This window comes from Leptonotus elevatus, chromosome 10 (genome assembly GCF_054856555.1).
Source record: "Leptonotus elevatus isolate MCC_2025b chromosome 10, RoL_Lele_1.0, whole genome shotgun sequence".
NCBI classification, from domain to species: domain Eukaryota; kingdom Metazoa; phylum Chordata; class Actinopteri; order Syngnathiformes; family Syngnathidae; genus Leptonotus; species Leptonotus elevatus.
In genome coordinates, this window is record NC_141248.1 from 5,540,531 (window position 1) to 5,553,318 (window position 12,788).

At 40.9% G+C, this 12,788-nt stretch overlaps 1 protein-coding gene across 5 annotated transcripts in view; it reads right to left on the minus strand.

Annotated features, from left to right (window-relative positions):
* The window catches only part of magi1b (membrane associated guanylate kinase, WW and PDZ domain containing 1b), a 134,349-nt gene that overhangs the window by 16,879 nt on the left and 104,682 nt on the right, over positions 1 to 12,788 (minus strand). For 3 of the 5 annotated variants that reach the window (XM_086087779.1, XM_086087777.1, XM_086087781.1), the window contains 6 exons: positions 11,264 to 11,295; positions 10,800 to 10,844; positions 7,528 to 7,774; positions 3,276 to 3,367; positions 2,918 to 3,110; positions 1,277 to 1,654 (listed from right to left, as the gene is read on the minus strand). In XM_086087779.1, coding sequence (XP_085943905.1) covers positions 1,277 to 1,654; positions 2,918 to 3,110; positions 3,276 to 3,367; positions 7,528 to 7,774; positions 10,800 to 10,844; positions 11,264 to 11,295 — 987 coding nt within the window. The remainder of the gene's footprint in view (positions 1 to 1,276; positions 1,655 to 2,917; positions 3,111 to 3,275; positions 3,368 to 7,527; positions 7,775 to 10,799; positions 10,845 to 11,263; positions 11,296 to 12,788) is intronic. The other 2 variants (XM_086087778.1, XM_086087780.1) reach the window with 2 other exon arrangements.

Sequence of the window (12,788 nt, forward strand, 5' to 3'; positions counted from 1 at the left end):
AATGATGTTTGGATTTAAATTGCAAGAAAACTGTTGCTGTGATGCTTCTGTGTTTTATGGATGACGACTGCCCATAAAGATAATAGGAGGATAAAAGACCCCAGTGATAAAGCAAAGTACGACGGTGTATTTGGGCCACATATGAATTAGTTTTTTTTCCCCAGAGACAGGGCAATATTGATTCAGAGAGAAAAAACTCGCAAATTTGCCACTCAAAATTTGTGAGTTTTACCACACAAATTTGCCACTTTATAAAGTTGCAAATGGCAGATTTGAGACTTTATGAAGTGGCAAATTTGCGAGAAAACCCCCCCAAAAAACTTACAACAAATACTCGTAGCGTAGCTATAGTCTAACGTGAGGATTCGTTGGTGGTTAATGGAACACTGTTTATAAAATGAAAAGGCAGGATGGAGACGAATTTATTCTTAATTTAAACTTTACTCGTCATACACGGACACTTCCTGATCCCCCATCAGCTGACGAACGCTAACCAATCAGAAGCTAGAATACTTAAGGTAAATGCAAGTGAATGGCGGACAGCAGAAGATTCGACATCAATTTAGCTACTTGTACAAAAAAATACCAAAATGTATGAATGTGTAAATAATTCTGGAAACATAAGTGTACAAGTAAATACACATTTTAACAAATTCACTTAAATACTTGATCCTCAGGATGTGGACCTTCGCAAAGCCAGGCGTCTGTCGCCAGCAGTAATATATAATGCATCAAATTTATATAGCGCTTTTCTAGACACTCAAAGACGCTTTACAATGGAATGGATACATTATTCATGCACTCACACATTCACACTGTGGTGGCGGTAAGCTACTTAAGTAGCCACAGCTGCCCTGGGGCAGGCTGACTGAAGCAAGGCTGCCAGTGTGCGCCTACGGCCCCTCCGACCACCACCAAACATTCGCACCTTCCATACACCAGTGTGATTAGCACTGGAGGCAACGCTTCAAAGTGCGAATCCTTAACATGTTATGGTTCATCTCCGTTAAAGAAATTACTATCTCATTTATTTTCTCTGCCACTTTATAAACTCGCAAATTTGTAAGAGTTTTTTCCCGCAAATTTACCACTATATAAAGTGGTAAATTTGTCACTTTATAAAGTAGCAAATTTGCGATTTTTTTCTTGGAATATTACCAACCCCTTTAAAAAAATATATATATATACGTGGCCCTAATACACCGTCGCAGAAAAGTGTGTTTCACATTTCATGTAAAAAAAGTCAAATAAAAGTGCAAGGTGAGGCTTAACTTACCAAACGTGGTGCCAGCCTCAGGGCGCGACACAGACGACACAATGACGAATCCAAAGCCCTCGTTCTCACCGCGGCGGATCTCTACGTCGTAAGGCTGCATGGTGGAGACGGGGGCGCCGGAGTTCACGTTGGCAGGCTGTGATGAGTTGGTGGCAGCTGCTGCGGCGGCCACCACGGCATTAGCGCTACCCCCGGCCCCTCCGCCACCTCCCCCGCTGCCGATGCCAGAGGTGGAGCCGCTGCCGGAACTGACAGTGTTGAGGGAATTCTGACTGCCCTGCGGAGTTCGCTTTCCGATATCATCCGTCAGGCTGGGTGCCTGGGTGCTGCTGTGGTGGGATGAGGCAGGCGATGGAGGCACGTCTCCTTCAGCTTTAACTTGAGATGGTAGAGGAGGAAAGATGTGGATATAAAAAAAATTCTATTATAATTTGTGATAGACCGATATGGCTTTTTCAAGGCCGATACGATACCAATTATTAGTAAAGGAGGACGATAACAAGGACAAAAAGACAAAATATTAGTGTAAAAAACAAACAAACAATTATTTTAATTTTATTCAACTATATTGACAGCTTAACATTTTTAAGAAAAACTGCAGGGAGCGTCCAGGGTCATCAGCATCTGTTAAGCTAAATTAAATACTAAACAAGCAAATAGTTCCCTAAAGTTTTCTACTGTAAATAAAGTTTTCCAAAATGTCAATATTTAATCTTATTTTTAATACAAAAGTGTAGAGAGTTCCCAGTGTCGGCATCATTTTATATAAAGAAAAAAAAGAAAAATATATATATATCCATAAATGAAAAGTTCTTGTATCTCACTGTATAACAAATGCATGCCAATGTAACTAATTCGTTTTTTTTTTCAGGGTTTGTAAAGGTTTCAAAAGATCTGAATATGTTCGAAATGTCTTTGTGACAAGTAAAAGCTGTCTGTGAACATCTTACAAATCCTGATGAAAACCCTAAATTCACTGCATTCACCGCTCAGTGAGATACCAGCTTTATCGGCCTTCAGATTCGTAAAAAGGCAGATGCAGATATTTGGCATTTTGACAAATATCGGCACCTATAATCGGCCCGGACGATAATCGGTCTATCCCTATATCATGTATAAGAAGTGATAAACTGTGGTCACAGATGACGTGAAGCCATTATCACCTTAACAAAACAAATTTTTGCTGAAAGTTGATCTCTCCAACAATCTCTCAACTACCAGAAAAAGAAGAGTGCCCGCTTGATATATCTGGACATTTCATTCCACATTTCATTTCCTGTACAGCAACGAGGGCATTTCATATTCTTGATGCTCGAAGACAGATGGTGAGCAGCAGCCGCTGTCACCAGGCCGAAGGTTTACCGGCCACTCCATCAATTTTATCGGCTTTTCTTTATCAATGTGCTGAGGAGTGGAGCCTGACACTTATCTGGCCAATAGCAAAGAAAAGAGACATGTGCTAATGCTAACCTTGGGTCTCAGTGAGACTTTTCCAGCTAAATACAGCTGGACAATAATTCAGAGCATGTACACTGAATTTGTCATAAATCTGCTTGGTCAGCGAAGAGCCGCTAACATTTTTCTACCATTCCCAATTGTAGAAGATGATCTAAATATTACAGATTTGCTCTGGATTCGTACCGGCATAAGTGGTTTTGCGTCGCACGGTGAGGTTGACATGACCCTGCTTGGCCGCTTGCTGCATCAGTTGCACCACCAGTTGGTGCGACTTGCCCACCACGGCTGTGCCATCCACACATATGAGCTCATCGCCGGACCTTAGGCGTCCATCCTCGTCTGCTGCACCGTACTTCACGATGTGGCCAATGTAGATCTAAAAGACAAAGAAGAGCATACATAAGCTCAAAGATGAATGGATGCGCTAGTCGGATTTCCTTCTTTAGAAAAAAAAAACATCTTAAAATTCTTACTAACCAATACAAGAGAAAATAAAAAGTAAAAACAAAATCCATCTATCAGAGAAAAGTGTGATACTTACTGGCTCTCCTTCTTCATTCCCTCCAAGAATTCTAAAGCCAAACCCTGTGTCCTTCCTCCACAGGAAAATATCCTGCTCCTGGAAGTCTGGAACTGTAAAGATCAACATAACATCAGTCATCTAAAGCAACACATTATTCTAAAAGTCATCCAAGAGATGGATTTCACACTCTCATGCATACCCCATTTAATACAACTCCAGCATGAATCTCAGGAGGGAAGGTTTTTCATAATAATAATAATGAATGCCGATATTGATATGGCCATAAGGTAAGCAATGTTTACAGTGAGGAAAACCAATTGTGCATATAATTAATATCGCAGCTGAGCTTTATGAAAATAAATACCTTTTCACACACAAACTGTCTGGATGCCAAGACAAAAAAAAAAAAAACGTAGGCTATCAAAGAACAGACGGATCTTTGTTGGATTAAGTGTGATTCTTTTGTCTGAAATACAATCCCGACTACCAAACTTTAATTATTCTTTATGAAGCATCTCACAATACCAACATTTCTAACGGGCAATATACTGAAACATGCAGCAATGGAATATTTATAATTCTGCACAGGGCCCCAATTTGGCAAGGGTCATAGTCCACTCCATAGGCCACACTCATTCTCAGGTCTGGAGTTTCAGGGCTCAGACCGGCCCAATTTAGTTCACACAATTTTACAGTTAGTGTGTATCAATATAAAATAGATGAGCATTCCCTCCATATTCACATTGCATTTGATCAAAAATGTCAATTGAATGCTCTTACAAGTACATGATTAGTATTTATTTGAAGAAGTATGTGAACATAAAATGGGCCAAAAAGGAACCCATAAGCAAATGTACATTAAATGGGATAAGAGCGATTTTGAACCCACGGCCCGGAATATATAGCGCCTTCTGGCGGCCCACCGGGAATTGTCCCGCCCCTCCCTCCAGATGGCCCAGGCCGGGCCTGGTCCACGGCCATCAATAAGAAAGAAGCTGGCAGTGTTGTGTGTGTGTGTGTGTGTGTACTACAAAGACCCTGTGTAACAATAGAAGGACTTGTGATGCAGCAACTGACAGCTCATTGTTAATTTAGCGAAAAACGTAGGAGCCTCAGGGTGTGTACGTCTTTGTGCCGTCCTCTGCATAAATGGTCATCTCACTTGACGAATGCACTTATACACATATTAATGCAGAAATTTGGATGGTTGCAGCTGTGCAGATCACTGAGCAAACTGGCAAGGAGATTTTCCTTGCCAAGGTCACCAAAGCAACGAAGAGACATTAGGGCGACAGAAGGCGTAAGCAAGCAGTCTGCTTACAATCCTTTCGACGACAGCCACAATCCCAGCGGAGTCCAGCTATCTCTTTCAATCTATCACCACCGAACAGTGGAGGAGAGGCAGACTCAAAGGGCTAACTGTCACAATCTGCACCTGTAATTGGTAAAGGTCAACTCTGGAGTTACACTCTGCCCTTGTCCATTTGTTGCCCTATAAATATAGATCCACAGCTTGGATCATATTATACTTTATGGTGACTGAGGGTGTTTTGTATGTGTTGAATTATTCCATTTAAAAAAAACTTTTCATTGCAGATAACCTTGCGCACAGAAACGTATTCGCTCCGGCAAATGTCTGAGTCTGACAGGGTACATATTGCAGGATTTTCCGGCACAAAAGCTCAAAGCAGCGAGAGGAAAGTGAGGATTTTATCCTTCTGTTACAGTCGGGTCAACTTCAATGCGCAACCTTGTCTTTCTCTGGCGTCTCTGCTATCACCACATTCCTATTCGTTTTATATCCTGGAGTTTCTTCCTGGTTTACCCCTTAGTTAATTGGAGCTATAATTGCATCCTTGTTTTTGTTTCCTTCATCCCGCCTTTAGTAAACTCAAATACGATTACAATGCAGATATCACCGCGACTTGCAAACAGGCCAGCACCATGTGCAAACTAGCCCATGGTTTGCCCCTCTTTTTGTATTCTGCTTCATCTAAATAATGGAAGGCTTTGACAAGTGATTCCTTCCAAAATGATTAGATGTTAACGTTGCTCAGCCCTTGAAGAATGTTGCTTTTTCTCCTCCCCCATTTTTTGGGACACTAGATCTGAGAGCATTTTGATTAGAACTTTCTCCGTGCTTTGGTAAGACAAGGGAGAGAGAGGCATGCAATCCGCTGACATCCACTCCGCTATTGAAACTAATAATACATCTGTAGAGAGATGTCTGGTGCATCAGAGTCACTGACGGCAATTGAAACACAGTCAGACATGCGTTCTAACAGGCTGGACCAAGAACGTTAGTGATTATATGATGGTCAAAAATAACAACAAAGTGAAATATACGGCATTTATTGTTCTGTAAATTATGTACACAGGCTTAACTATTTTAACTCATTCACTCCCAGCCATTTTCACTGAAGCAACCCCCTTTCGCTCCAGTCTCTTTTACTGTATTTTGACTGATTTTGCAAGGCCCACAGAATATTCTGTTTTATTGCTATAAAATTGGATCCTACCAGAAGAAAGAATAGTCTTTTCTTTCATCAAGAAAAAATATATAATTCTATCTGTTTCCGTTTTGAAGCAATTAGCATTAGAATAAAGTTAAGTTTCATCATTATTCACAAATCTGTTTAGAACTGTGGGTTGTTTGTAACATGGCCATGGTTGATCACTTATACCATTTTGTAATAACTACCATTGCTTCACCCGTTCTCTGCAGTAACATAAGTAACATAAAAAAAAAGGATAAATACATCTTTGGGACACTTAGAACATTTAAAATAGAACATATTTATATGTTTTTAGGAGCAAATGAGTTAAGGTAAAAGGACATATAAAAAATTATTTTTAATTGTTTGCAGACAAATATTTGGGTTTCTCTAGTGTCAGCACCCCATCAAGTAGCTGTATATTTATGATGTCTGTAAGAGCCATTCTTAATTTTACATAATTCCCATCAATTTGCAGTTTTCAAGCAACAGCCTGAATACGGCCGACTCCATGAAAGCACAATTGTGTCCAAGTCGAAAGGTAAACAGAGCAGCAGTGTTAGCAGAGTTGAGCATTCTTCGGTCAACCAGCACTCAGTACTGGCATTTGGGTTGGGGATGCGTTTGCTCCGTGAACCACACGGAGACACATACTAGTTGGCGAGTGCAATCCAGCGAAAATACTAGTTATGTTTTTGGTTGAGTATAAGTGGTTCATAAAATGGATGGTTTGTTTGCCTTCATGGTGGCTCACGGTTTTCTTTAGACTTGTTCCCTTGCCTTGTTGCTCTGTCCCTGATCAATATCGGAAAAAAGCTGTGCCTCACTATGATGTGAGCAGTGGCTCATTTACATGAAACATGACTGCACACTCGAAGCAGCCTAATTTTAGTGAAGCAAAAATAGGTGGTGAAAAGTGTTCTGTATTTTTTTTTTTTTATCCTTCAAGTATTTTGACACTAGCATGACACGTTATTAACTCTTTTGCTCCCAAAAACATATAAATATGTTCTATTTTAAATGTTTTAAGTGTCCTAAAGACTTATTTAAGGTTTTTTAAACTTTTTTTTTATGCTAGAGCATAAAGAAGGCTTGATGCAGCCTTTGAACTGCAGAGAACGGGTGAAGCAATGGTATGTATTACAAAAACGGCCACCAGGTGACAGCAGAGTATAGAAGATCAACAAGCTGATATCCCCACAATTCTAAACAGATTTGTGAATAATGATGAAACTGAGCTATATTTTAATGTTATTTGATGCAAAACGGAAACAGATACAAATATACTTTTTTTTCCTGATGAAAGAAAAGACTCTATTCTTTCTTTTGGTATGTTCCGTGTTTTTAAAGCAATAGAACACAATATTCTGTGGGTCTTGCGAAATCAGTCAAAATCCAGTAAAACAGCGAAGGGGGTTGCTTCAGTGAAAATGGCTGGGAGTGAATGAGTTAATAAACCTGAGAATGAGGAATTGCTTTTGTTAAGTTAACTGTCTCTATATGTGCATCTGCCAGCATGAGGACTAACTAATTAGGGTGCCAGAAGGAGATATTTAAGACTTCATGTACAGTACTTTCTTGATGAGTTAAAGTTAACAGTGTCCCGAAAGCCATAGAGCGCAATAGGTCCCCTCTACAAATACAAGAAAGGTACTTACATGTACCAGCATTAATCCTCACCCCAATTCTTTCCAAACCTCATCGCAGGCCTCCACCAAGCCCACAGCCCCTGCACGCAGCACTCATCCAACCGCCACCAAAAATATTATACTTACGCCTACTTTCATACATGCTCCTGGACTGGGCCCAAATCTTAAAGGGATCTGGTTTTCTCTGGATGGTCCCGTCGGTCGTGGAGTCCTGGGGTGGAAGCCCTGGTAGGGGCTGAGATGGTACCGGTGGAGCGGCGCTCTCGCTGAGCGGCGGTGCCAGCGATGAATGTAGGGGCGAGTCCGTGTGGGCACTCCGGTGGCTGGAAACACTGAGCTGTGAACTGTTCTGACTGTCCTTCCTTGACAATTGCTGTTGGGGAAGCAGATCAATATAATTGGTCGACTAGGAGACATGCTGTCAGTACATTGTGGACCACAAAGAAGCATGGCGGCAATGCCAACAACTGACAGACAGGTGAGAGGGGGAAATAAAACAGCCAACTAAACAACAGAAAAAAAACGCTGGACTTGTGGTTTGTAAAAGGAACAGCAGGCTTTTAAATTAAAACAACACATTTCTGTCAAAGAATATTCCAGGAGATATTGTCTGGGGAAAAATGGTTTCTCATTATTAAAATCATTCAGCTGAAGGTAAAATTTATACACATTTCTTGTATTGTTGTTTAATTGCAATGCAATAAGAGCTGCTTTCCCTGCGGCTTATGGAGAAATATTCACAAAAAAGCAAAGTGGGGTTAAAAGTAAAGGAAGGATTTTAAATGGGGGAAAACTCATTAAATTGCCACTGTCCTCTCACTAACATCTGGCCACCTGCTCAAGGATTTAACAATCATTTGTTATTCTCCTTCATTTTTATTTCACATTATGGGCCTGCGTTTTTCATCCCCCCCAAAAAGAAAGAAACTTGTGAACACAAAAACTAAGACATTGCATGAGAGCAAAAGGCAAATCAGACAGAGATAGCAAGTGACAGCAATTGCATCTCACTTAGTATGACCTCGCAGTTCTTTGACCGTGGAGGACAAAAACATAGCAGGAAGGCATGCAGGCAGTCAGCCTCTCTTTTTAAATCCACTGTAGTGTTAAGAACACAAATACAGAATATCTTCCAGATCCTTACCTTCGGATTAAACCGTCTATACTCATTGATAGACACATTTATACAGGGGAACCTTCGAAGTCGTGCAACTTACAAATACTAAAAGCAAAATTTTGTTTTACACTCTAAAAAGAGAATTGTTGAACCAATTTAAGATTACAAATTGAATTGTTAACCAACTTAAAAAAAATTGCTTCAATTGGTAACACGATTGAACTAAGTTAGTCCAAAAAGAATATGTTCAATTTTATTAAATATGAGTTTAATAAACTTAATACTTTGGATTGGAGACACTTTGGATGAACTTAATTCAGGTGAATATTTGAAGTTTAATGAACTCATAGTTAATTAAACCTAATATTTTTACTTTGGACTAACTTAATTCAATTGTGTGTTACCAATTGAAACAAAAAAAATTTCAAGTTGGTTAACAATTCAGTTTGTAATATTGAATTGGTTCAATAATTCTCTTTTTAGAGTGTACATGATGTCAGCACAGTTCAGCAAGCATCAAAGGAGAAAGAGGTCATCTACAGTCCATCACACGTACTAGTACTTCTGTTTGCCAAAGTGGCTCCATTTTGTCGAGCATGTCTCTCAGTTTGATGCACTTCAAATTCAAATCTTAATTCCCCTTCAAAGAAAAAAAAAAACAGTGGTTCCTCTCCGATGACCTAGTAATTAGGGAGAGAGATGATTGAGAGGAGGAGGACTCGCTAGATGAAAACAAATTGTGATGGCTGACTCAGCCTCAGTCGTACTTTCCATCATCATCAAGATATTGGATCAGGTCCATTTTACTTGGCTTGCATTTCAATGCAGCCCATAGAGACATTAGGCAGCAATCACCTTCTACACTGCATTTCTAATTATTATGCTAATAATATCTTTCTCAAATTTTCTTAAATAGTCCATGCAAATGGCAGTCAGCATAATTTTGGACCCCTTACTTAACAGCAACTTCAAAATCTTGACTCCATTGAATTTGCGGGTTCTTGCTGAGTATCTTCTTCAATTTTTATGAATATTTTTGTAGGACGTCTGCTTAACCTCTTATAGCTGGTATTTGAAAGTGAACCGCCCCCACACTCAAATTGCTTGAGGATAGTTTCTCTATAGGGTTCAGTTCAGGGGAGGATGGGGCCCACACAGTAAGTTTATCAGATTTTTATATTTATAGCAGTCTGGTGGCACCATCATCTCCTCAACAAAGTTATTTTTTGGGGGGGCCAGAATCCTGGCTAGAGAGATGATCGTCACTTTGAAGGGTAAGTCAACACCCAATTTTTTTTGACAATATTATGTTCTATGCAGCCCCATTAGTCTAAATACGGTATTATGGATAATATTGTGTTAGTGGAATATTAGTTAAGCAGCACAATCCAGCAGTTTTTATCAATATCAGAAGGTGGCCATTTTGCCACTTGCTGTCGAGTGAAAATGAGATCACTGTTGTTCAGGTCTCACGTAACAACAAATCACAGCTCAGCTTCAGAAAACAGACGAGTTGTGATTGGTCGTTGCCTGAGCCCTAAGCAACTGCGATGTCATTTTCAGTCGACAGCAAGTCGCAAAATGGCCGCCAACTGAGAGGGATAAAAACGTCTAGATTTTGCTTTATAACACATATTCCACAAATATAATATTATACAGAATGTCATGTTTAGACTAGTGAGGTCACATATAGCATATTATTGTCAAGAAATGTTTAAGATTGACTTCCACTTTAAGGGTGTTTGCCCGGAATGTGTGGGGGAAAAAACTCTTGAAATATATGTAGAGTTTCTGACTGACCACTTTCTTTAATGGTACAAAAGATATCAGGGCTGGGAGGGTACCGATACCAGCCCTATTTTAAGGTATTGGTACTCGTGGAAACTGTTGATACCAGCCAACGGATACTTAAGGCAAACAAAATCTGACATCGAGTAAGTCCACCTCAGCGGTAGCTGGTGCTATACTACGGCAGTTTGACACTTTGTTGAATCATGCTTCAGAAAGGCAGGTACTCGTTCACAATTCTTGTCATTGTGCTAAATGAAATTTTATATATTCAAAAGTACTTTGCGGTGTTGGTACTCTGTATCGGTGAGTACTCAGAGTGAATACTCAACGTCCTTACTTTTGATTATTTAGGAGCCACAGACAAAAATATTTGCACAATCATTGTACTACACATTGTCCTAGAATACAAACCCATCACCATCACCTCTACCCAACACCATTACTAACTCAACCCCCAAAATATCCACTCCACCCAAATAACATGACATACCCTCCTAGTGTAATCTCTGTATGGAGGAGCCATCTCAAAATCATCCTGCAAAACAAAATTGACAAAGCGCACATCACAGGATGAGGTTGCGTCTTTGCCATGATCATATATTCAACTCTTCACACAGTGCGCTTGGTACCAGGCGCTCTACCATCAACAGAGTGTTAGCAACCCAGCTCACGGTGCATCAAAGACCCTCATCCAAGCCCCCCAATGGAGAGGAGGAGGGGTGGCAACGGCTGCGAAGCTACAGGGATTCCACCCCCGCACAACATAGCATGTCTATAAACAGACACCCGACACCAGCACAAGTTGTACCTACATACAACAATCAAGAAGAGGAATGAAAAGTGATGAAAGTGAGAAAAATATCCCTCTGCCAGACATGTAAACACAGGATGGAGAACAAAAGACAAATAAGGAAACAGAGGGTTCAAATACAGAAAGGAAAAAAAAAAACTTACCAGTTTTGGGCTCTTCTTTGCAGGTGCCACCCCTGTTAAGACCAGAAAGAGGAGAAAATTACCGATGCAGTTAAGCTCAAAATTTAATTGCCATCAAACAACTCCAAAACAAGTCAGAAGAGCGTTCGTATAGCTTTTGCAAATCTCCTCCTCACTCCTAGCCTCTCTTCCCCTGATCCCTTGCCTGACTGGCATTTAGTGGGCTTGTGTGTAGTGGGAGGGCAGGAAGGCAGCACAATCTATCTGCATCACTGCCGCGGCTAGTGCTCGTCTTGACTGGTGCAGCACAAGAGTGGGGCCAGCCCGGGGGCTAACCCTGCTCTCTTAAACCCTGGCTATTCGACAGAGACGCATGCATGTGTGTGTGTGTTTGAGTGAGTGAGATCGCGAATGGTGAGTTAAGAGGAGAGGACAGAATCCTGGAGAGCAACTAAGCTGTAGACAAAAAAGAGCAAGTGCAGGCGAGGAGCAGAGAAGAGCAAAGCACGATGTGCTCTGGATTTCCTGGCCGTAGCATTACCCATGGAGAAGGAATCCAAGATACTGAACATTAAATTATAGGCAACCGTCAGTTCCCCTCTTACTGAGACCATCTTCCCGTGTCCGCTGAGCGACCCGCTCCACTGTCGAAGGCTCCAGCATCTATAGGCAGTTGGCGCGTCTTCCTAGTCTCTCCCCTTCCAGCTGCCTTTTCCTTTTTTCACCCACTTTCTCTTGCTCCGTCTCTCTCTTTCTCGCTCGCTTCCTTGCACACAATCACCCCTCCCTCCTCCCCCCTCAGCATCATCAGCTTCCCTCTCTCACGCCCCTCTATCTGAGTCTCCCTCCCACACCGACATTCTGGTAAACATCCGTGCAGCTGCACACACCCCACAGACAGTTTCATACACCGCTCACTGCACAAATCAAAAGTGTGCTTAAAATGCAACAAAGGGGCCTTTCGTGAATGATCAGTGACCAGAAATATCATTATCACAGACAAGCTCACAACGACATGAATGACACAAGTGGTAGAACTACCACAGTCCAAGTCGAGCGTATAAATGCGCGCCTGGATCTGTCTTGCAGAAAAACATTAAGAAGTTGTGGAAATGCGAACAGAGAAGGAAACATAAATATCAAAAACACAATAATGGACTACATGAAATGTGTGGTATAAAATGACCCACACTGCGTCTAAAGTAGGGCTGGGTATCGATTCTAATTTCCTCAATCGATCTGATTTCGATTCACAAGAGTTCAGTTCGATTTGATTTCGATTCGAGACATTTTCACTGAAGAAACCTCCTTTGCTCCCGGCTGTTATATGGGATTCGGACTGATTTTGCAAGGCCCACAGAATACTGTGTTCTATTGCTATAAAAACATGGAACCTACCAAAAGAAAGATTAAAGTGTCTTCTTGCATCATGAAAAAGGGTATACTTGTATCCGTTGCGGTTTTACAGCAATTAGCATTAGAATATAGCGCAGTTTCATCATTATTCACAAACTGTTGAAAACACTGGGAAAAAGAGCTTGTTGCA